This window comes from Mobula hypostoma, chromosome 4, assembly GCF_963921235.1.
Source record: "Mobula hypostoma chromosome 4, sMobHyp1.1, whole genome shotgun sequence".
Taxonomy (NCBI): Eukaryota; Metazoa; Chordata; class Chondrichthyes; order Myliobatiformes; family Myliobatidae; genus Mobula; species Mobula hypostoma.
The window spans coordinates 60,946,365-60,972,156 of NC_086100.1; the positions used below are offsets into that span (position 1 = coordinate 60,946,365).

Sequence of the window (25,792 nt, forward strand, 5' to 3'; positions counted from 1 at the left end):
ATATAGTAATTATCAGTAGGCCACCAGTGCTGACTGGAACTTCAATCTCACATTCTTAATTACTCAAAATGGAATTGCACCCCCTCCCTCCCAAATGCTTAAGAATCTACCCACCCTGTTTATAATTCTGCTTCCACTAAATTTTAGGACCTCATGGCCACCAGAAAAAAAAGTATTCCAGATATCTCACCAATGCCTTTTTAATGGAAGCATTATCATAATTTGTGAATACAAAAGCAGTTATTGTTAGCTTTTCTACTTGCTGTACCTTCTAGGTGTTGCAAATTAAAACACCCAGATCACTGAAATATACCCATTTTCTCCTGATAATACTGCATTATAAAATCAAAGTTTTGGAGAAGAGTGGCTTAAATGTTTGAAATGAAAACAGAAGGACAGGTAAAGATGCTTATATGTGAAAGGCTATGTTCAAGGTCTACAATGTCAGCAGGTAAGATTATTAAAGTTATTTGGAATAAAATGGGTTACTATTCATTCATTAGGGTACCATTAACAATGTCAGTACTGGGCAAGTGAGATTCTTATTTCCTGTAACTGATGTAATTGATAAATGGCAAATTGATTAATATCCTGGCAAAGTTTTACTGAGATCAGAATGAGAGTGCACTGGAGGGCTCTTGTTTAACAAACCCCGGGACAATCTAATCTATACGAGGGGTGATTGATAAGTTCATGGCCTACAGTAGACAGAGTCAATTTTAGAAAACCTAGCACATTTATTATTCAACATAGTCCCCTCCTAAATGTACACACTTAGCCCAGCGGTCGTGGAGCATACGGATCCCTTCTTTGTAGAAGTGGCCCACAGCAGGGCTGATTGATAAGTTCATGGCCTAAGGTAGAAGGAGATGAGTTATACAGCTCTTGTTACATGCATGTGCAGTTCAACCCTTGAGTGATTATGCAGAAAGTTTGAAGTTAATAACTCATCTCCTTCTATCTTAGGCCACAAATTTATCAATCACCCCTGCTGTGGACCACTTTCTGGAGGGCCAAGACGCCGAGTTCTACAATGAAGGGTTCCGTATGCTCCATGACCACTGGACTATGTGTAAACGTAGGGAAAAATGTGCGTCTACCTTAGGCCATGAACTTATCAATCACCCCTGGTAGTTAAGTAGCTTTTTTCATATTACACTGTAAAATCCCAAACAAAAAGAACATTGAAGAGAAACTAGATTTTTCAAAACAAAAATGTTACACTTTACACTGTGGACAATAAATCTCAACCTAGTCATCGACAACTACAAATGTGTACATCTCAGAAGTGAAATAAACAGATTAAAGGAATCAGATTGTTTCAATGTAACATAATACTACATTAACAATGGAGCACTACTAATGTGAGATCCAAATCTTTCAGATAAAATCTTACATATCCAGAGGCATGATTCAAAGCAAGCAACAAAATAAATATTTACATCAGTTGATAGTTCTGCAAGATAATAAATATTAACAAGCTGAAAGCAACACTGAAGGAAGGGTACATCTGTGTATGAAATATTGCAGATTAGTTTCCTAGCAAAAGACACAAATGATTATCAAAAAGGGAAAACAAAATAGAACACGAAGAGTCTTACTGGGATGAAAGTCTGAAATAATTAATTTATTCCAAAATACCTACAGGCTAACACAATTGATTTAGCAAATGATAGTGCTATAAATTCCCCATTATGTTACTAGCCAAATAAGATTTTCACCATATCTAAACTCCAAAGAGCCTTATTCTGAATAGAGATTAGGCACCAAAATTATGCAATTTTCCCACACAAAAGAACACCCGTCTTTTTCCACACCCCTGTCCCGTATGGTGAATTGTAAATAATACAACCTCAAATTAACTTTCTATGTATTCATCATTGTATTTGCCAATTTAAACCACACGCTGGCAACCAGTCCCTTTCATCCAAACTCTAATTACACATCATTAAGCTGAAAGAATTGGACAGGATTGCATTATTGGCAATTGAATCATCCATCAGTGAAAAGTGTCAGAGAATAACCACTCACAGCAAAAATCTTCTGAAATTGATTTAATAAGAATTCAACTATCTACATTATGTAAAAACATAGTACTTTACGGCAAACACAAAACATATATATCAAAATTTAAAGATCACAGGTGGGTAATACAGGTGAAGTTAATCTTGAAGAAAAGTTTAGATATTACTTTTTAAGTCCACTTACATAAAGATTTAACACCACTATTTCATGCTGGAACAAATTCCATATGTATAGAATTGAGTGGTGAAACATAAAAAAATAAAAATGTCTTTAAAAAGTTATTGCAGTTCTAGCAAAACTCAGGCCGTTCCCATCACTTCAGGAAGTGCTTGAAGACCAATAACCTTGGGATTGGTTGCAACACTCTTTGTTGTATTGTGGGTCTTGTAAATGCCAACCAATCTATCAGCAATTTCAAACATATTGTTCCGCAAAGAAATAATTATAAACTGGGCATTCCTGGTCTGTTCCTAAGGAAAGAAATAGTAAACGGTCAATACAATCATTTGCTTTGAATATATTAGACATTGATATTCAATACTAATATTTATTTAATAATAATAAAAAATATTAAACTCAATATAAACAGAACTACAAACACCATGTTGGGACTGCATAAAATTATTTACTTTCAAAGAGCCAGGAATGAGACAGGCACAGAAATGGAACAACTCAGGTTTATGCAAATTTAGTTGTAAATTGACTAGTAGGTAATTGGCAAGGGCCAATAAAAAGTTAGACTTAAGTAGAGCAGCCATAGTGTGAATGGTAAGTGGAAACGTGGGGGAAGTTGAGGCAGAGGCTAGGGTGAGGATTCTGTTAAGTTCTCTTTCTATTACTGTAAGGTAGAGCAGTAGGAATAGAACCAAGGACAATGGAGTGCTCTTGCGAGGTATGGGAGGTCAGGAAGACCTCCAGTGTCCCTAATGACTAAACCTGCAAAAACTGCATCTGGCTACAGCTCCTTACGGACTACATTAAGAAACTGAAGCTGGATGACATACAGATATTCAGGCAATGAGGGCTGACCATCAAGAATTACACAGAGGCTGATAGTCCTAAAGTACAGAGTACCCCCACAGTCACAACACCAAGTCTAGTTCTGTGGCTTGGGGTGGGGGTGGGGGGGAGAGAAAGTAGTGAGCTTGGTGATAGGGGATTCACTGATTAGGAGGGACAGACAGACACAAGATTGTGGGTGAAAACTAGAATGTTGTAGCCATTACTAAGACTTGGTTGTGGGACAGGCAGGACTAGCAGCTCAGTGTTCCAAAGGGGAGAACCAGTTAGTATATCAACCTACTTGGAGCAGACAGGTTGATCACTTCAGGTTAACACGTAGAATTTGATTCCTGTATCTCAACGATAGGACTCACATTTCCCATTTGCAACTACTCTTGCCATTAAATGCATCACATAGAAGTTTAATGATTTCTACCCAAGATAAAACCAGAGTATGACTCAAATGAAAACACTACTGCAGTTTCCTCCATTTCCCAGAAACTACTGTGCTATATAATCAATACTCTAAATCATGGGCAATACAATTCACTAGTAATCTTTGAAATACAGTTATTTAAATACATCTTGGAAGATTCACACAGCAGCCAGATTAATGATTAATGATTACATAGTCAGACTAAATTTACATGAAAATTACATGTGTAGATAGCAAACATGCATTTTTTTCATTGCTAGGAGTCACTTGTTATACAACAAAGAAACGAGTCCTTTGGCCCAGCTTATCCAGACTGATGTACATTTAACATGCATTTTTGTCAAGGCCTTTATTTTGAAAACAAAAGCTACTGGCTTGATATCCATCAATGGAGAATATGGGAAGTCACTTGTAGCATCAAAGAGGACAGTTTTTAATTAAACTGAACATAGGATTACCAGATTATCAAAATTTCATTGCAGCTCTCAGTTATAATTGCTCTCAAGAATTACGAGCAGAAGAGAAGGGGCAGAGAAAGCTAGAGACATTGGACAGGAGCATTACCCATCATATCATAAATTTATAATAGCATGTCCGCCTCCAACTATTACATATCAGCCTCTCCTTTCCATTCAGATCAATACAGAAAGACCCTATAGCACCATACAAATTAACTGGAATTGAGAGCTATAATAAGACTTTGATAATTGCAAAATCCTACATTCAGTGTAATTGAAAACACACACGCTACAGATGGCTTCCTATGTTCTCCACAGATGGATATCAAGGAAACGCTCCTGGTCATCTTGCCCTACATACATTCCTTAAGTGACAATTTTGAGATTTGCTTATTTCATTGACAATAGTGGGACTTTGCTGCTTGAGCTACTTACGTTTCAAGTCGTAAACACGAGGAATTCTGCAAATGCTGGAAATTCAAGCAACACACAAAGTTGCGGGTGAACACAGCAGGCGAGGCAGCATCTCTAGGAAGAGGTACAGTCAATGTCTCGGCCTGAAATTAAAAGTGCCTGGCCTGCTGCGTTCACTAGCAACTTTGATCTATGTTTCAAGGCTTGCTTTCTTTATAGTTTTTACTTCTAAAACATATTATGAGATTTTGAGAGGTCTAAAATAGAACAAAGACATTTGCCGTTTTTCTTTTCCTATATTCATTATTATAGGGAAAGTGATTTAGAGAAAAATTCTAATTATAAAAGCCGGAACAATGTCAAGAGCAGTTGAATAGTTTTCCCAAGCAGTCTTGAATATGTAAGCTAGGTTTAGTATTATTTTTTCAGTGTTAAGTTTCAATCACTGATTCTTATTTTTGGGTTTCCATCAAAAGAATTTATCCCATACCTGTTGCCAATGTATACTTACATAAATATAATGTGCAACAATTGAAACATTTCGGAAATCCAGTGCTGCATCAATCTCATCCATGAAGTACAAAGGAGTAGGTTTGTAATGGTGAAGTGCAAAAACCAGAGCCAGAGAACTAAGAGTCTTCTCTCCACCAGAAATATTGAAAATTTTTTTCCAGCTTTTCTTCGGTGGACGCACACTAGAATAGTAGTATTTGTTCCCATTAAAAGTGATCATAAAAATCTGTTGTACATGCATCTTACAACTCCAAATTGTTTCAGTTTTAGTAGTAGCAGCCTTCATTTCCATTTCATCCAATTCCTCATGATAGTTAGATTTGAATTTCTCAACTCGGGGGCACTTTAGTCAGCTGTCCGTTTTAAAATATCAATTTCCACTTCTATCCATCTCATATTGAAGATTTTCCACTATTACCAAAACAGCTCCTCATAATAGTATCAGTGGGATGATAATCAAAACGAGTACAAATAAAGTAAAAGTTGCAGTTAGAGATAGTTTAGCCAGAATGTAAATACAAATAATCTAAGATATTTCTTATTTGCCTCCTCTTCCTACCACCTAATATCTCAACTGGTAAAGCAAGTTTTCAGGCAGTGGAAAATAAGAGGAAAATGGTCTTAAGATAGGTCATGGTTCAAATACCGTTAAGCTCCACAATGCAATTACATAAACTCTACCAACCTGCATAATAAATTTTCCTACCTGAACATAATTCCTTCAGAAAAAGGATCCAGACTGTCAACCAACTCCAGTTCAGCATCTCCACCTAGTGTAAGCATTTGGTAATTCTCCTTTAATTTATTAGTGATCATATTAAAGCCAGCCATGAATTCATTTAGTCGCTGTTTTCTCAAGTCTTCAAAGGCATGCCTGAATTTATCCCGTTCACTAGTGATTTCATCGAGCTCTGCCACACGCCGCAGATAGAGCTCTTCCTGTACAGAAAGAGCACAATAAAAAGTTAAAATATGGTTACCAAACAAGAAACCACTGCAACATACACACATTTTCCAGGACTTACTTTCTTCTTATATTCAGCAATAGAACCCAAGTTTGGCTTCATTTCAAGGCACTTAGCTTCTAGAAGTGCTATCTGATTATTTATCATTTCTGGATTGTTAATTCCCACAAGATCCTCCTCACTCAATTCTGGAAGTTCTTCTGCTGGTTTGTCAATAGGATGTAAAGAAAGCTTTGATATCTAAAGGAAAATTACAGGAGGATTTAAAATAGAATGAAATATACATTTTAGTTCCATTTAAATTTACTACTACATTTGTCCCAAAACAAGTCAAATAACCGTTCAACAGTTATTTCATTCCAGTAAAAATATACTTTGCAGTAACTTAAAAAACAGGAAATAAAATTCATTCTCAAATGAACATATTTGGCAAGTTGTATGGTTCAGTGCAAAGAGCTCATTTCTTAATTCACTAGAATCATCTTAATCCAATCTCCCTTAAGATTTCCATCCTCCAAAATCAATGAAAACAATTTTTCACTAAGCAAAGCTTTGGTGTCTGTTTATAAGTACAGTGGATTCTGGTTAATTGGGACACATCGGGACCAGTACATTTTGGCCTAATTAAGTGGCTGCCTCAAGTAGCCAGTTTCATGGAAATAGTTAAGAAGGTATAAAAAAAAGATAAACTGAATAACAAATTATGTATTTAAATGTATTACAGACCAAATTAAAACACTTTCAATACCACTACAGTAATGTAAAACGACATAATTTCCTAATAGTTGCCAATGGAGTAATTCATCCAGTATATGCTGCTGTGTATGGGGTGTTCAGAAAGGAGCAATGCCTCTGGTGAAAGGCTTGTTGTGTCCATTATGGGGCATATCACTCAGCTGTCATCTGTGGCTCCAAGTAGCTCTTTGCATGCGACAGCGGCCACTTTGACAGGTGGACTAAACCAGATGTCTGTCCTAACATCTGAAGTCAGTTCTGGTGGATGAGATCAAGTGAGGTCCAATGCCCAAGGTCTGTGGTAGAAGGACTTGCTGCAATGCGTCACGGAGAGCGAAGGGCATAATAAGGCACAGAAGTAGTCATAGTTATATACTGTAACCAAGAAAGATCCAAGTTTGTGATGACTACTTGTATCACTGGACCTGGACTTCCAAGGTCGAAAGAGTGTCTCCTGAATAAGTTGCACTCTTCATCGTTGGATATGACAACCACCATGCTGCTGTATTCTTTTGAATGACTGTAAATGAACAAAGTTAGCATGGACACTTTGTGCAGATAATGGACTACTTTCATACAAAGCTTTCAACGATTGCATCCTCCAAATTTTCATTTTCATCATAACATTCAAGATGAGAAAGTGTTTTCCCAGCATACATGACAAATAAACTCTTCTCGGGCTATCCATTATAACTTGATGTTTAGATGACAAACTCTGCCATCTTCATCAGCGGTGATGTCTGAGTATGTCTAGACTGGTGGTAAAGGAAGCCAGTGAAATAAAATTGAGGAAAAGAATTGTAAGAAAGACGAATGTCTTGCTCCAATTAAGAACTGGAATTCAATTGTAAACAAGATGGGAGAGCAGAAACCTGATTGGATGAGGACTAACCAATCAGGAGGGACAGACTACAGGGGTATAAATAGCACTGGATGAGACACACCCAGGCACCATCCCTGATGGAAGATGGTAGTTTGTCATCGAAACATCAGTTATAATCGATACCTATACCTGGAATAAACTGAAGAGCTTATTCAAGATGATTTGATACCTTTGTAGGTCACAAATTATTGAAGCAGTGAAATAATTTCATTTTTTTCTCCCAGCTGCTTCTGGCATCTCCAAGCCTGAATGCTTGAAACTGCAGTGTGCAACATAATTCCAAGTTGTCTTATTGCTTGTTTTCGCCAACTATCAGTGGCAAAAATCACTACTTTTTGAACACCCAAATGACAATATTTAAAAACTTTGTTCTAAGCATGGTGTAGTGTCTAATGGTGTCAAGTTCATGCAACTGACATCAGTTAGAAACTGTTCAGCAACAGTCACCTGTCTCAATTTACCAGCAGTGTCCCAAATAAATAAAGGAAATCCCAAGTATTTTCTTCACTTGTTTTTTTTTCTTTAAGAGATGTCCCAAATAAGTGGCTGCCCCAATTAACTGGCAGGCCAATTAACCCAAATCCACCATGTACAAACTGGCATATTACGCTTGAGCTATGACAGCAAGTATATGTACTCCAGTTAATTGGGACAGCTGCTTATTTGGGACAACTCTTAAAGAAGAATTAATAGAGAAAATAGCTGTCATTCCCTTATTTTATTTGGGACATTATGCTGCTTAATTGGGACAGGAGACTGTAGACAAAGTGCCTAACTAGCATCAGTCATGCGCACTACCATGCTTAGAGCAAATAGTTTTTAAGCGCTGAAAAAGCAGTGATTTTTGCCACCTCTAGCTGGCGAGAAACAAGCAACAAGACAATTGAGAACTTCTGCTCCCTTGAGGCTTGGAGATGTCAGAAAAGGCTGAGAATGAAAATGAAACAATTTCACGACTTAAAATTAGGATCTGTGAAGATTTCAAAGTATTGGCAACCATCATGAACGTTACAATGAATATGAAGATTTGAAGGATGCAATGGATGAAAGCACTGTATGAAGGCAGTGCGTTATCTGCACTAGTGTCTACGCCAATTTTGTTAACTTACAGTCTGTCAGAGGAACATGGCAGTGTACACTGGATGAATTCCTCCGTTCTCTTCTTATTAGGAACTATAGTTTTATGGTACGTAGTATTGTTAGGGTGTTCAAGGAGGAGTAGCACCTCTGATGAAGGGGCTTGTCACGTCCAATCTCACTCACCTGACACTCAGCTGTCACCTGTGGCTCCAAGTACCTGTTTGCATGCGAAAGTGGTCACACTTCTGTACACCATTTTGAAAAGCAGGCCAAACCAGGTGAGGGTAGCTGGTGGCCTCATACCCTTGTAGGACAGGAACATGCCCGTCCTAGCATTCGAGGTCAATTCCTGAAGACTTGGCAGAGGAAATCTACAGTGAGATCCAACAGCCAGGAAGGTGGCTCTGCAAAGCTCCATGAAGAGCAAACGACATGACAAGGTATAGAAGTAGTCATGGTAATCCACTGCAACCAAGGAAGTCCCAAGTTATGACAACCACAAGTACCACTGGACCTGGACTTCAGAGGATGAGAGTGGAACTGGCCTGGTGCAATGACTTTTCTACTTTAAAGAACTCCCCCACACAGATTTCCTATCATTGTTAGATATGACAGACAGCCACCAAGTATTGTTAATGTTCTAATTTGTTCTGTATTCATTTTAATACATAATTTGTTACTCTGTTAACCGGCAGTTTGTCTTTTCTATACGTTTTTTAAACTATTTCTATAAACTTTAGCTAATTGGGACAGCCGCTTAATTGAACCAAAATGTGCAGGCCCAATGTGTCCCAATTAACCGGAATCCACCGTACTTGCAAGCTTTTTTATTGTAGGGAGCTCTACAGCAAAATGTGTGCCACATAGAAGAGCAGTTGGACACAAGTCAAGTGGAACTGTAGTCACATTCCCCCCAGGCTGCAGAGGTCATCTGTAGGCAGCCTGCAAGCAGCTCCAGGTGAAAGCATAGTTAGCACAAACCAGAAAGTAAAACACATTCTTTTCTAGTTAATGCAGTTCAGCTACTCCCTGGATAAACTTCAAGTCATTAGCATTCTAACCATTATTAAATTACAACCTTACCTCTTTCTGCCAGAATTTAATCTTAGATTGATGTTCTGCAACGTGCCCATCAATCTGCTCCAACTTCAGACGAATGTTAAGAAATTCTTTCTGAAGTGCCTGTTGTTCTTCCTGAACTGTTTTTAATTCTTGCAGTAAACAATTATGTTCCTCAGTTACAGTTGTTAATTGTTCCTATGCAAAAGAGCGAACAGAAGTAGTTAACATAACACAGTAACATCTTTTAAATGATTCATATCAGTATTTATTTCTGTTGTCTTATATATCATGCTTATGTAACTCATTCAACGATACAAATTAAACTATTTTAAATAGTTCAGCAAAATTTTCAGAAAAAGACCTTTCAGTAAAATATGAATGTTTAATAGCAAAATTGTTATATACTGTACATATGCAAATTTTACATTCAAAAGCTCCAGCCAAATACTATCAATTTAAAACACAATAGTTGATTCTTTGCAAAATACAAGCAGTTTTGCCCCTAGAAAAAGGCAATAGCAATTTGCAAATTAACTTGCAAACCATAAGCGTGAATCACACACTAAATAGAACTTTGCTGGAACTTGCTGGTAGAGAAAAGGTACACGTGCATTATCAATTTTTATCTCAAATGGTTTTTTTTCTTACGACCACCTTAAATCTATGTAACTACTTTCAATTCCACTATTTTAGTCAAATAAAACCTCTACCACTAAAGAAAGGTTTGAAAGAAAGACACTTTCTCCAATTGAAAGCTTTGCAATCACAAAGATTAAATAGCTCCCCTCCTTTTAAGCATAAATCATTAAAGTGGACGCAGGAAAGCAAGATGGATGGTAGTTTGCCTCGCAGGTGCCAGGGTCCGGGATGCTTCTGATTATGATATCTTGGAAGTGGGAAGGTGGGCAGCCAGAGGTCGTGGTACATATTCGTACCACTGACATAGGTAGGAAAAGGGAGGAGGTCCTGAAAACAGACTACAGGGAGTTAGGAAAGAAGTTGAGAAGAAGGACCTCAAAGGTAGAAATCTCAGGATGTGCCTGTGCCACATGATAGTGAGTATAGGAATAGAGTGAGGTGGAGGATAAATGTGTAGTTGAGGGAGGCTGCACTTGAATCTGAGAGGGATCAATATACTGGTAGGCAGGTTTGCTAAAGCTGTTGGGAAGAGTTTAAACTCGAATTGCCGGGGTGTGGGAACTGAACTGAAGCGTCTGAGGAAGGGCTGGTAGGCTCACAAATAGAGAAAGCTAGGAGAAAGTGCAAGAGGGAAGATAGGCAGATGATAGAGAAGGGACGTGCTCAGACCGATGGTTTGAGATGTAACTATTTTAATGCAAGGAGTATTATCAACAAAGTGGATGAGCTTAAAAGAGCGTGGATCAGTACCTGGACAATGATGTTGTGGCCATTACAGAGACTTGGATGGCTCAGGGGCCCGAATGGTTACTTCGAGTGCCAGGCTTTAAATGTTTCAGAAAGGACACGGAGGGAGGCAAAAGAGGTGGGGGCGTGGCACTGAGATAGTGTCACAACTACAGAAAAAGGAGGAAGTCATGGAGGGATTGTCTACTGCAGTGGTTCCCAACCTTCGGGCCGTGGACCAATACCTGGCCGCGAAGCATGCAGGGGGTACAATGGTAGCCGGGACGCACCCAGCACATCTTTAAGAAAAAAGCCAAAATAAACAAGCTAATTAATTACATGCCGCCTGGCACGTAAATGTCTGCCCAGATCAGAGGCGATTGCCGATTGCGTAGAGCTATTTCAGCTTTTTTCTTAAAGATGTGCTGGGTGTGTCCTGGCTACCACTGCACGCTTTGCGGCCCAGAGGCTGGGGACCACTGGTCTACTGAGTGTCTGTGGGAGGAAGTTGGAAAGAAGGGGTCAATAACTCTACTGGGTGTTTTTTTTTAAAAAATAGACCACCCAATCGTAACAGGGATATTGAGGAGCAGATAGGGAGACAGATTCTGGAAAGGTGTAATAATAAGTGTTGTCGTAGTGGGAGATTTTAATTTCCCAAATATTTATTGGTATCTCCCTAGAGCAAGGAGTTTAGATGGGGTGGAGTTTGTTAGGTGTGTTCAGGAAGGTTTCCTAACACAATATGTAGATAAGCCTACAAAAGGAGAGGCAGTACTTGATCTGGTAGTGAGAAATGTACCTGGTTAGGTGTTAGGTCTCACAGTGGGAGAGCATTTTGGAGATAGTGATCACAATCTCCTTTACCACAGCATTGGAGAGGGATAAGAACAAACAAGTTAGGGAAACGTTTAATTGGAGGAAGGAGAAATAGGAACTTGGAAGCATAAATTGGAAACAGATGTTCTCAGGGAAACGCGCGGAAGAAATGTGGCAAATGTTCAGGGGACATCTGCGTGGCGTGCTGCATAGGTATGTTCCACTTAGACAGGGAACGGATGGTAGGTACATCAACCGTGGTGTACAAAGGCTGTTGAAAATCTAGTCAAGAGGAAAAGCCAAGCTTACGAAATGTTCAAAAATCTAGGTAATGATATGAATCTAGAAGATAAGGCTAGCAGGAAGGAGCTTAAGAATCAAATTAGGAGAGCCAGAAGAGGCCATGAGAAGGCCTTGGTGGACAGGATTAAGGAAAACCCCAAGGCATTCTATGAGTATGTGAAGAGCAAGAGGATAAGATATAAGAGAACAGGACTATAAACACAAAATAATCTGCAGATGCTGGGATCAAAACAACACTCACAACACGCTGGAGAAACTCAGCAGGTCAGGCAGCATCAGTGGAAACGATGAGTCAACGTTTTGGGCTTGAACTCTTCATCAGGACTGAAGAAAGAAGGTGGTGGGAGGGTTGGAAGAAGGCTGGTAGGGTCAGTTGAAAAACCAGTAATTTGAAAGAAAGGGGTGGGGGAGGGGAAGCAGGGAGGTGATAGGCAGGAGAACAATGGGTAGAAGGAGGAGGCAGAACCATGAGGGAAGTGATTGGCAGTTGGGGGAGGGGGCAGAGTGAAATAGGGATAGGGGAAGGGAGGGGGAGGGAATTACCCAAAGTTGGAGAACTCTATGTTCATACCAAGGGGCTGGAGACCCTAGACGGTATATGAGGTGCTGCTCCTCCACCCTGAGTTTAGCCTCATCATGGCAGTAGAGGAGGCCATGTATGGACATATCTGAATGGGAATGGGAAGCAGAGTTGAAGTGGGTGGCTACCGGGAGATCCTGTCTGTTGTGGCGGACGGAGTGGAGGTGCTCGACGAAGCGGTCCCCCAATCTGCGTCGGGTTTCACCGATGTAGAGGCGGCCGCGCCGGATGCAACAGATGACCCCAACAGACTCACAAGTGAAGTGTTGCCTCACGTGGAAAGTCTGTTTGGGGCCCTGAATGGTGGCAAGAGAGGAGGTATAGGGACAGGGTTAGCACTTACGCTTACAGGGATAAGTGCCGGGTGGGAGATCCGTGGGGATGGATGTGCGGATAAGGGAGTCGCGGAGGGACCAATCCCTGTGGAAAGCAGAAAGGGGTGGAGAAGGAAAGATGTGCTTAGTGGTGGGGTCCTGTTGAAGGTGGCAGAAGCTGCAGAGGATAATGTGCTGGATCCGGAGGCTGGTGGCGTGGTAGGTGAGGACAAGGGGAACTCTGTCCCTGTTGTGGTTGCGGGAGGGTGGGGTGAGGGCCGAGGGCCGAAGTGCGGGAAATGGAGGAGATGCGGGTGAGGGCATCATTGATGATGGTAGAAGGGAAATCACGATCCTTAAAGAAAGAGGACATTTGAGATGTCCTGGAACGGAAAGCCTCATCCTGAGAGCAGATGCGGCAGAGACGTAGGAACTGGGAATAGGGAATGGGATTTTTGCATGTGGCGGGGTGGGAAGAGGTATAGTTGAGGTAGTTATGAGAATCACTGCGCTTGTAGAAGATGTCAGTGGACAGTCTGTCTCCAGAGATGGAGACCGAGACACCGAGAAAGGGGAGAGAAGTGTCCGAGATAGACCAAGTGAATTTGAGGGCTGGGTGGAAGTTTGAAGTAAAGTTGATTAAATTGACGAGTTCAGCATGGGAGCAGGAAGCAGCACTAATGTAGTCGTCAAGGTACTGAAGGAAAAGTTGGAGAGCAGTATCAGAATAGGTTTGGAGCACAGACTGTTCCACATAACCAACGAAGAGGCAGGCATAGCTGGGTCCCATGCGAGAACAGGACTAATCAAGTGTAACCGTGGAAGTGTGTATGGAACTGAAGGAGATAGCAGAGGTACTGAACGAATACTTTGCTTCAGTATTCACTACAGAAAAGGATCTTGGCGATTGTAGGGATGACTTACAGCGGACTTGCTTGAGCATGTAGATATTAAGGAAGAGGATGTGCTGGAACTTCTGGAAAGCATCAAGTTGGATAAGTCACCAGGACCAGACGAGATGCATCTCAGGCTACTGTGGGAGGTAAGGGAGGAGATTGCTGAGCCTCTGGCAATGATCTTTGCATCATCAGTGGAGATGGGAGAGGTTCTGGAGGATTGGAGGGTTGCAGATGTTGTTCCCTTATTCAAGGAAGGGAGTGAAGATAGCCCAGGAAATTATAGACCAGTGAGTCTTACTTCAATGGTTGGTAGGTTGATGGAAAACATCCTGAGGCAGGATTTATGAACATTTGGCGAGGCATACTATGATTAGGAATAGTCGGCATGGCTTTGTCAAAGGCAGGTTGTGCCTTACGAGCCTGTTTGAATTTTGTGAGGATGTGACTGAACACATTCATAAAGGTAGAGCAGTAGATGCAATGTATGTGGATTTCAGCAAGGTATTTGATATGGTACCCCATGCAAGGCTTATTGAGAAAGTAAGGAGGCATGGGATTCAAGGGGACATTGCTTTGTGGATCCAGAATTGGCGTGCCCACAGAAGGCAAAGAGTGGTTGCAGATGGGTCATATTCTGCATCGAGGTTGATCCTCAGGGATCTGTCTAGGGACCCATTGTGTTCTTGATTTTTTATAAATGACCTGGGATAAGGAAGCAGAGGCATGGGTTAGTAAATTCGCTAATGACACAAAGGTTGGGGGTGTTGTGGATAGTGTGGAGGGCTGTCAGAGGTTACAGCAGGATATTGATAGGATGTAAAACTGAGCTGAGAAGTGGCAGATGGAGGTCAACCCAGATAAGTGTGAGGTGGTTCATTTTGGTAGGTCAAATATGATAGGAGAATATAGTATTAATGGTAAGACTGTTGGCAATGTGGAGTATCAGAGGGATCTTGGGGTCCGAGTCTACAGGACACTCTAAGCTGCTGTGCAGGTTGACCCTGTGGTTAAGAAGCCATACAGTGCATTGGCCTTTATCAACGATGGGATTGAATTTAAGAGCCAAGAGGTAATGTTGCAGCTATACAGGACTCTGATCAGACCCCACTTTGAGTTCTAGGCTCAGTTCTGGTCACCTCACTACAGGAAGGATGTGGAAACTATAGGAAGGGTGCAGAGGAGATCTACAAGGATGTTGCCTGGATTGGGGAACAGGCTGAGTGATTTTGGCCTTTTCTCCTTGGAGCGGCAGAGGATGAGAGGTGACGATAGAGGTGTATAAGATGAGAGGCATCAATCGTGTGGATAGTCAGAGGCTTTTTCCCAGGGCTGAAATGGCTAATATGAGCGGGCACAGTTTTAAGGTGCTTGGAAGTAGGTATAGAGGCGATGTCGGGTAAGTTTTTTTTTTCTAAAAAGCAAAAAGTGGTGAGTGTGTGGAATGGGCTGCCATTAACAGTGGTGGGAGGCGGATATGATTGTATTTTTTAAGAATCTCCTGAATAGGTACATGGAGCTTAGAAAAATAGAGGGCTATGGGTAACCCTAGGTAATTTCTGAAGTAAGTATATGTTCAGCACAGCATTGTGGACTGAAGGGCCTGCATTGTACTGTAGGGTTTTCTTATGTTTCTAAAGTGGTGCTTTGCAGTGGTTAAATTTAGAGAATACTCACCTTTGCACTATTCTCCGGGTTACTCTTCTCTAGCAAAATATATTCACCGACCTCAAAATTTTCAAATTACCAATTTTTTGGGGGCAGAGTTCCAGAATGTCACCACAACTTGGGGGAGATGTGCTTCAGACTTCATCCCTAAATACAGTGACTTATCCATTATATCCATTGAATTTAATTGCCCATTTCAGGGACAGAGATATACAAACTAAATCATTATTTTAGATGTGTCATAACAAAAGATATAAAACTTTGTGCAGACTGTTCAACCACATGTTCCTGTTTTGCCATTCAATTACATCATAGCCACTTTCCTATAACAACACTTTAATCCCTGAAAATCCAAAATCTATCAAATTCCACCTTGAATACATTCAGCAACAAAGTTTTCAAAAACTTCTCGTAGGGAATTTGAAATTCACTCCCCCTAAGTGACATTACTCATCTTCGTCCAGAGTTTTGGACAACATATTCTGAGATTGTAATCCTTGGTTCACAGGTATATCCATATCAACCTGTTCTTTTCTGTGCTTTGATCTCTTATTTTAACTCCTTTTCAGTTGTGTAGACCATGTTCTGGGATTTCTTTAGTGCTTCTAATACCCCTTTTGATCTTGTCCTTTTACCTCTTAGGAAATGTTTTACAGTCAAATGTGCAACAGTTAGTGGCATTAATGTTGTCTAACAAGAAAGAATTCTTCATTAGAAATTTAACCCACCCAAAGTGCACTGTTCCTCTATCAGTAATTATTCTTAGTTTTTTAGGCTTTGAACTTCAATGTCTCCAACCTGCAGACCATTCCATGAGGATTGTTCTTAAACTAATATGTTTGAGTTAAATAACTAATTTTGCTAAGTTCAACAATGCAAGGAACAGGTTGCGTAATGTACCTGAGCTTCAGTGCATTCTTTGAGCACTATAGCACCCTCTTCTTCTAACTTCTTCAGTTCTTCTGTTAGATCTTCAATCTCCTTTTTATTCTCTTCAATTTCTTCTCTCGTTCGCTTCACTGCTTCTTCTGCTTTTTTAAAATTTCTGGAAGATATTTAAAAAGGTATCATTTATTATACGCAGCATGATTAGGTCACCTGAAAGCTAGTCGATGACCGTAAAGACAAAAAAATGCTGCAATAAGCAGGGTTAGAAAATCAAAGAACATTTGATGTTTAAAGTATTGCATGAAAACAGAAAACAGGTCAGAGGCTCTGCAGAGAGAAAAAAAGTTAACATTTAACCAGAACTGGGAAAAGTTGATATTTAATTAATTGATGGCACAAGATGGAAGACTATGGCATTTAAATGACAAAATAAATGATGGTGCATATCAAAAAGGGTATATTAAGAACCAGATGATGCATCAAGGTCAAACAACAGAATCATTCCAACAGCTGATGTTGTTTTTGGGGGGGTAGAGATACAATTATGATCTAATATAAAGTACAGAACGTAATGTGGACCCACAAAGCAGAAGTACCCAAATGATAGCTATGTCAAACTTCGCTTCTGGAAGCAACACTGTGAGCTGAGAACAGAGGCCAGAGTGGAGATTTAAAGGCAATTAAGTAGGACAAGGAAGCATCTGGCTCGTATCAGGAGGTAAACCAAAATGTAGTCACCCTAATCTACATGTTGTGCTTGTAATGTGTGAATGGCACATATCACCAATAACGAATACATTATAGTGAATTGAAAGAACAATGAACAAATCAATCCTTCACCTGGATAAGCTATAGAAAACAACTTTGGGAGAAACAAAAGGTAGTGATTATATTTCTTCCATTAGAGCCACTTGAATCAGGTAGTTTACTTTAAAGTATATAAAGTTGATGGTATCAATCAGAAAGCCAGTGAAAATAAACCCAACCAAAACGGCAAGACATTGGTTCAACAATTCAACTACAAAAAACACAAAACATGTTATGACTAACAGTCAGAGGGATATTAATACTAAATTTATCACATCCTGAAATATAAAATTTCAATTCTTCAAAATACTACAAAACCCAATTCTATCTTGTCTCATAATTCTCAAATTTCAAATCAAATATGGATAGCGGGCTAAAAAAAAACTAGGCAATGTGATGAACAGAAGCCTAAGAACCCCCAAAAGCATTGAAGCTTCAAAATTGTCTGGTGCTTTTATTCCAAAGTGGGTTGGTTGTTTTTCAATGTTTAGATTAGATTAGATTCAACTTTATTGTCATTGTGCCGAGTACAGATACAAAGCCAATGAAATGCAGTTAGCATCTAAGCAGAAATGCAAAGAATAGTGTTATTTACAAAATAACTGCAAATAAAAAGTAAGTGCTACAGCACACAAATATAAAAGTACTGAGACAGTACAATATGTGTGCAATACTGCTTAGCGCTGTGATGTGAGGTGAGGTTCAGCAGGGTCACAGCCTCAGGGAAGAAGCTCTTCCTGTGCCTGCTGGTGCGGAAGCAGAGGCCCCTGTAGTGCCTACCGGGTGGAAGGAGAGTAAAAAGTCCATGGTTAGGGTGAGATGCATCCTTGATAATGCTTTTCACCCTGCCCAGGCAGCATTTATGGTAGATATTCTTTATGGTGGGCAATTGGGTGCCAATAATCCACTGGGCAGTTTTCACCACACGCTGGAGTGCTTTGCAGTCTGATACGGGACAATTGCCATACCACACTGAGATGCAGTTGGTGAGTATGCTGTCAATGGTACAGCGGTAAAAGTCCGTCAGTATCCTGGGACAGAGGTGAGCTTCCTTGATGCTCAGCAGGAAATAAAGGCGCTGTTGCACCTTTTTGAGCAGGATGGAATTCAGGGACCAGGTGAGATCCTCGGAAATGTGGACACCAAGGAACTTGAAGCTTGATACACGCTCCACTACAGCTCCATTGATGTAGATGGGGACATGAGTGTGGCTCCTCGCATGCCTGAAGTCCACAATGATCTCCTTGGTCTTCTGGGTGTCAAGGGCCAGGTTGTTGTCGGCACACCACGTGGCCAGGTGCTGGACCTCGTCCCTGTAGGCCGTCTCGTCATCCCTCTGATCAGACCAACCACCGTGGTGTCGTCTGTGAACTTGATTATGGAGTTAGAACCATGTACAGGACTGTAGTCATATGTGAAAAGGGAGTACAGAAGAGGGCTCAGCACACAGCCTTGAGGGACGCTGGTGCTCAGGGTGAGAGTGGAGGAGGAGAGGTTGTCTAAGTTAACTGATTGGGGTCTGTTAGTCAGAAAATCTGAGGTCCAATTGCAGAGGGATAAGCTGATACCAAGCTGGCGAAGTTTGGCAATCAACTTGGAGGAGATCACAGTATTGAATGCCAAACTGCATTCTGATATAGAGTTGGGGCTGTCCAGGTGGGTCAGGGCAGAGTGAAGTGCCGTGGAGATGGCGTCCTCTGTTGACCTGTTGCTGCGATAGGCAAATTGATGGGGGTCCAGGGTAGTGGGCAGACAGGATTTCAGATGTGGTAGATCCAGTCTCTCAAAGCACTTTGCAATGATGGAGGTGAGTGCAACTGGCGGAAGTCATTCAGGCCTGTGGCAGTGGCACTAAAAGGCTGCTATTGATATACTTATGCATAAAGGATACAAATCTATAGCGCTGAGTAAATGAAGAATATAGAAAGAACTGAAGGGCCTGGCCTCTTTGAAGAGTGCATCAAGACAAATTTTTGCGTGTTTCACCATGAAGAGGACAGAAAAGGATATTCTGAATATAATTGAGTAGGAAGTGAACACAAGGAAAACTTCAGTTTTGGGAGAGAATGGGAAAACAGCAGAAATGTAGGAAAATGGAATAAACTTGGTCAAGGGCTTCATCAATATTGTGAGATCGATTCCTTAATTGAAGGAAATGCTTATAGGAACAGACATTAAATGCAAATGAGAAACTGGGAGAAAGAATTAGAAACTTAATTAAAAAAACACCTCCAAAAATACAGACAGCAGTTGATGAAAAGGAACTTGAGAGCTAAGTGAAAAAAAAACAGTAAAAGTTGTTTCCCATGCAAAGCAGGACAAGGACAAAAAATTGACTGAGAGGCCTCAATGAAAAGGTGAGGGAAAGAACCCAAATAAGAACAGAAAATGTCCCATACAATCCACTAAAGGTCACTTAAGTTATTAAGGTTATAAAGGAGAAGTCTTTCAAGGCCAGCACAAGCTCAGTCAGGCCAAGGAGGGATTTACTGAATAAGGACAAGTTAGGCCTTCGTTCACGAAGCACAGGGATCCATCATGGTGGAGAGGTTGCATTTTCACTGATCTTCAAATTTTTGTTTTAACTTCTTTATTATTTAATTTCTCCCATCTTCACTCTATCAACGGATCTTCTCTTTCGTGAATTAATTCATTACCAAATAAGAAGCCATCCAGCCCATTTGCTCTCGGCTTATTTCTCTGTAACCACACCTTGTTCTCCCTTATCCATCAACTCCTCTAACCATTTCCCCCAACAATAAGAGTTTATAGAGTAGTTAGTTAGCTTTCTGATACTTGTGACGTGAGGGGAAATTGTGGCACACGATCACATGCAGAATGTGCAAAATTCGCAAACACAACACCTGATATCATAATGAAACCCAAATTCAAGGAACTACTATGCAGTAGCACTGACATTCCAGCACATCAGCACTCTTTTCTTCCTACCACAACCTGCCTGGCCTTGCCAAAAAGAATTACACTTTAACTAAAGCAAAATATAGAGGATGGTAGAAATCCAAAAATAAATGCTGGAAATATCTACCAGAGTTCAGACAACATCCATTAAACAAGAAACATAATATATTCAGGCTAATGACATTTTATCAGAACCACACAATATGTATGTCTATCCTTTTATGAGTTCTGATGAAAGACCACTTGCATAAAATGTGTACTTTTGTCTCTCCAACTGCATGGGCAACGTGTCCCATGGGCATTTCTACTTATTTTATTTATACTCAAACTTACCTTCCTGCTGTTTTGATAGCAACTTGTGCTTTTGTAATGGAAGATGTGCAATCATCTATTTCTTTGTTAATTTTGTCCAGTTTATCCTGTTGGGCTTTAAGTTTTTTATTGTTGATTTCAACAATAAGTTCATGCAATCGTTTCACCTCTGCCTCAATTTTCCCAGCTTTTGCCGCAGCCTTTTCATACTCTGGAGAAAGAAAAATGGAACAACTTTTACCAAAAGTGTAAAGGTAGTTATTTCAGTTAAATGCCCTACCTAAATAAAAACAGAAATTATTAAAATGTTGAATTATTCTTCCAATAATATGACAGTTTAACAAGGAATGCAAAACAGAAATTAACAGTCAAAGTAATATAGTACTTGCACATTTTTGTTAAAATCTCAGTACAGGTGAATTCAAAGGCATGACTTTATTGATACAGGGTAACATTGAGCAATGTGGTATGTTCTATCACTCCAAATTTTAAAATGGGAAGAAAATAATGCACATGATCCAAACTTGGAGAATACATGAAGAATGAAAACCAAAAACACCATCACTGAGGTCTTTTGGGAGACTGTTATTCTTGAAGTTGATTCCTAAATGCAGTTTCTGCATCCCTTATTTCCTGGAGGCGTATAAGGGATATAGAAGTGTACTTGAGAAAGAAATCAGGAGGGCTGAAAGGAAGCATACGATAACCCTGACAGAGAGAATTAAGAAAAATCCAAGAGATTTTAAAAGAAAATTAAGGGAAAAAAAACTAGAAAGAAATCAAGGCCCCTTAAAGACCAAAGGAAATACCTTAGTGTGAAGGCACAAGAGATGGGCAAGATCCTTAATAAATATTTCTTCTGTTTTTACCATAGCAAAAGATATTAAGACTTTGGAACTAGGAAAGTAAATGGGGAGGTCTTTGGGATAGTCTACAGCATCGGTGGTGCTAGATGTCTCCAAAGGTATGAAGGCAGACAAATCTCCAGGGCCTGACCAGGTTTATCCAAGAACATGTGGAACGCTAGAGAATTGGAGCCCTGGCTGAGATATTTGCATTGTTAGCTAATGGCGAAGTGCTAGCAGAATGGAGGGTAGTGAATGCTGTGCCTTTGTTTAAAAAGGGTGGCAAAGAAAAAAAGCGAGAAAGGTTATGGGCCAAACCTGGATGGGGAATCTTGGTAGCAAATACCAGTTAGGCCAACTGGCCTGTTTCTGTGAGGTATGACTATGTAGGGAAGCCATACCAAATTAACAAAACCTTTCTGGCACAATGAAAAAGTTTGCCTGCCTTAGTGTACAATTAACTCCCCAAACACGCATGGCTGTGATGACATAGTCACTGAACCTGCACCAGCTTCTTGCTGGGAAAATGCAGTTAGTGGAAAATGCACCACAGGACTCCATCTGTAGCCTAAATATCTCAGTGTATTTGGAATGAAAATGATGACCATCTCTCAAGATGTTCATGCTCATTGCTATGATCCACAGTTATTCAACTGGCCTTCCCCAGTGGAAAAAAAAGTTGTGCACCAATGGTCTTGTCATTCACTAGATCAGCAGATAATTCTTGCTGTGCTTTTAAAAGCATTTTTAAGTTATTCATGATTGAGATGTTAAAGTCAATTCTAAGAATTACACATTTTTGATATATTAAAGGGCACAGGTGAATGCAATATCAGATAACATTTAAACAAGAATGTCTAAATTTAAAAAAAGTGTCATAGGGATGTTTCTTTAAGTAATGTTACTTATTAGCAGAGTATATTTTAAACCAAGTAGAGATTCTTTCTAAAATCACAATAATTCTTTTAATTAACCTGTTTTGTGTATGTGCATTGTTTGGAACGACATAGCAGATAGAGAGTAGGATTTATGGACAGGGTATATGGAACACTAATAACCGATTCTAAGCAGAAGAGTTTTGCAACTGAAAAGAATACATTCCTCATACAAAGCTCCAAATAAAGAAAGAGATGCATAACAATGAACTCAAGCTCACCTTTCTTGTAAGTGTCCAATAGCTTCTGTAGTTCTTTCTGTTTATTCTGATCAGGAACTGCTGCCACCACATTTGCTTCAAGATCCTTCACCCGAATTGTCAAGTGAACTTCCTGTTCAGTCAGGCCCTAATTTAAGCAAATATTTCATTATTTAACTAATCTTTCAGCGTGGTGGCATCTTGAACAGTTTTCCAGGGGTGAAAGCCAATTCCTGCACAACTCGCTAAAAATACAATTTTCTGAATTGACCCATATTGTATGTGCATTGTTTGGAATGACAAAAGATTGCAGAGCTTATGGACAGGGACCAGGGAGCAGTGGAGTTCTGCAATTAATTTAAGATAAAAATTTAGGTGCCTCACTCAGCCCCTACGTTTACCCTGCTGAGAATGCAGTACTATTTATTTCAATAGACTTACACTGAAGAGCCAACAGTTGTGAGGGTAGATTAAGAATAAAGCATATTGATGAATTTCAAATTGCCCAGTATTCAAAAAAAGGGCTCTTCCATTATTCCTCAATTTAATAATCAATGAGATGGACTCCTCCTTAAAAATAAGGCTGCACCGTGTTCCTTCCCCAAACGATACTGTTCAATGTTTTATATAGTTGGAGTAATTCAATTACCATTGCAGATGCAAAATTAAAATATCAGCCAAGAGTCTGGTAACTAACTTGACAGCTTTCCCACCAAACTCACAGTTGGAATATTAATTCACTAAAATTAAGAGCAAGACATTACCCAGCTCTCAGGAAAAAGAAGCCATAACTCCATGCTTATAAGATACCACAAAGTTTGGAATGTGTGAATACATAAGGACGTAACTAGTAGAGTTGATAGGGGAGAACCAGTGGCTGTGGTATATTTGGATTTTCAAAAGGCTTTTGACAAGGTCCCACACAGGAAATTAGTGTGTAAACTTAAAGCACACAGTATTGGGGGTATGGTATTGATGTGGATAGAGATTTGGTTGGCAGACAGGAAGCAAAGAGTGGAAATAAACTGGACCTTTTCAGAATGGCAGGCAGTGACGAGTGGGGTATTGCAAGGCTCAGTGCTGAGACCCCAGTTGTTTATAATATATAATAATGACTTAGACGAGGGAATTAAATGCAGCATCTCCAAGTTTGCGGATGACACGAAGCTGGGCGGCAGTGTTAGCTGTGAGGAGGATGCAGAGTGACTTGGATAGGTTAGGTGAGTGGGCAAATTCATGGCAGATGCAATTTAATATAGATAAATTTGAGGTTATCCACTTTGGTGGCCAGGACAGGAAAACAGATTATCTGAATGGTGGCTGATTAGGAAAAGGGGAGGTGCAACGAGACCTGGGTGTCATTATACACCAGTCATTGAAAGTGGGCATGCAGGTACAGCAGGCAGTGAAAAAGGCGAATAGTATGCTGGCATTCATAGCAAGAGAATTCGAGTACAGGAGCAGGGAGGTACTACTGCAGTTGTATAAGGCCTTGGCGAGACCACACCTGGAGTACTGTGTGCAGTTTTGGTCCCCTAATCTGAGGAAAGACATTCTCGCCTTAGAGGGAGTACAAAGAAGGTTCACCAGATTGATTCCTGGGATGGCAGGACTTTCATATGATGAAAGACTGGATCGACAAGGCTTATACTCGCTGGAATTTAGAAGATTGAGGGGGGGATCTTATTGTAACGTATAAAATTCTAAAGGGGTTGGACAGGCTAGATGCAGGAAGATTGTTCCCGATGTTGGGAAAGTCCAGAACGACGGGTCACAGTTTAAGGATAAAGGGGAAGCCTTTTAGGACCGAGATGAGGAAAAACTTCTTCATACAGAGAGTGGTGAATCTGTGGAATTCTCTGCCACAGGAAACAGTTGAGGCCAGTTCATTGGCTATATTTAAGAGGGAGTTAGATATGGCCCTTGTGGCTAAAGGGATCTGGGGGTATGGAGAGAAGGCAGGTACAGGGTTCTGAGTTGGATGATCAGCCATGATCATACTGAATGGCAGTGCAGGCTCGAAGGGCCGAATGGCTTACTCCTGCACCTATTTTCTATGTTTCTATGTTTAATACAAATGGCAAACACCAAAAAATATTCAACCAATAAAAATATTAATTATACTACAAATTATCAGTACTAACTTTCAACTTGTATGTTGATATTTTAAATATGTACTAGAAAACACCTTATTTGCTTTGTTATTAAGTACATGTAAGCTAGTCCACCTTTGCTGTATGGGTGGAATAACAGCAGCAAGTACTCATTAAGAAGATTAGGATGAAGTATTTTTGAGAGTAGTCCTCAAAACTATTTCAATTATCAATCAGATTCTTTCCAGAAGAACCCTGCACAAATTTTCTAATTTAAAGATGCTGCACAAATGCAACCTATTGCTGAAATGATCTTGTTCAATAAACATGGCTGATTTCCAGTGTAAGTTTGCATAACTGAATTTGGTGACCAATTTCACCCAACATATTTTTAAGAGACCAACACAAGTTTCATTGTTACACATTACCAATGTAAATGGTAACCTGAAACCAGATTCTATATCAAAAGTTACACTATACCTTGTTATACATCATTTTGATAGTACTATATTAAAATAGTTGATCTAATGGCCCTGTAAAATGGAACTATATTTCACAAATGTCACAAAATAATATATTAAAATTACAAACCTGTATGCTTGCTGTGTATTTTTCCAACATGTTTTTCATCTCCCTGATACTCTGCTGCATCTTAACCACTTTTTCTTCCAAATTACTCTTCTGTCCTTGGTATTCTTGTGCCATTGCCAATTCCTTTTGCAATTTAGTCTCCATTTTCTCCACCTATTTTGGTTCAAAAATATCTTTAAATTAGTTGCCTTTTAAGTACTCAAAATAACTGAAGTACTTAATTGATGGAGACTAGTTTAAAAACACAAAACCCCACCAAGACCGTTTTGCAAAAACAAATGACTGGTGTAAATTTGTAACACTGCAGGGCAATGGTACTATTAAAATGCCACAATAGTGACTGTAGTTCACTTCAGATGATTTCTACCAAATATGGTTGGTCAGTTTCTATTGAAATCTGGTAGACTGCTAAGTAGCTTTATATTACAGCTTGGTCTGTAAATAGCAAAACAAAGCTGCAGATTTGTGATTATTGATGTGATAAAAGAAAGATGAATGCACCTTGGCTGTATTGAAATTTAACCATACGACACCAAGTGTATAAAAAGGCATCAGGTGAAATAGGTGTTGGGCGTTATCTTCAATATTATTCCCTAAATAAATACAGCAAGGAGTTCAAAGTAACTGAAAGATTGAACGATATTTCCCCGAGATGGTTCAAAACAACATTTTGGTAGATGCTGA

General features: G+C 39.9%; 1 protein-coding gene across 2 annotated transcripts in view; it reads right to left on the reverse strand.

Moving 5' to 3' along the window:
• Positions 1–2,021: 2,021 nt before the first annotated feature.
• smc4 (structural maintenance of chromosomes 4) overlaps positions 2,022–25,792 on the reverse strand; it is a 75,314-nt gene continuing 51,543 nt past the window's right edge. For both annotated transcript variants that reach the window (XM_063045847.1, XM_063045848.1), the window contains exons 16-24: positions 25,109–25,261; positions 22,446–22,572; positions 20,466–20,655; positions 16,419–16,563; positions 9,595–9,768; positions 5,874–6,053; positions 5,555–5,787; positions 4,847–5,030; positions 2,022–2,495 (exon numbers count right to left, since the gene is read on the reverse strand). In XM_063045847.1, the coding sequence (XP_062901917.1) occupies positions 2,325–2,495; positions 4,847–5,030; positions 5,555–5,787; positions 5,874–6,053; positions 9,595–9,768; positions 16,419–16,563; positions 20,466–20,655; positions 22,446–22,572; positions 25,109–25,261 (1,557 nt within the window). In that variant the 3' untranslated portion in view covers positions 2,022–2,324. The remainder of the gene's footprint in view (positions 2,496–4,846; positions 5,031–5,554; positions 5,788–5,873; positions 6,054–9,594; positions 9,769–16,418; positions 16,564–20,465; positions 20,656–22,445; positions 22,573–25,108; positions 25,262–25,792) is intronic.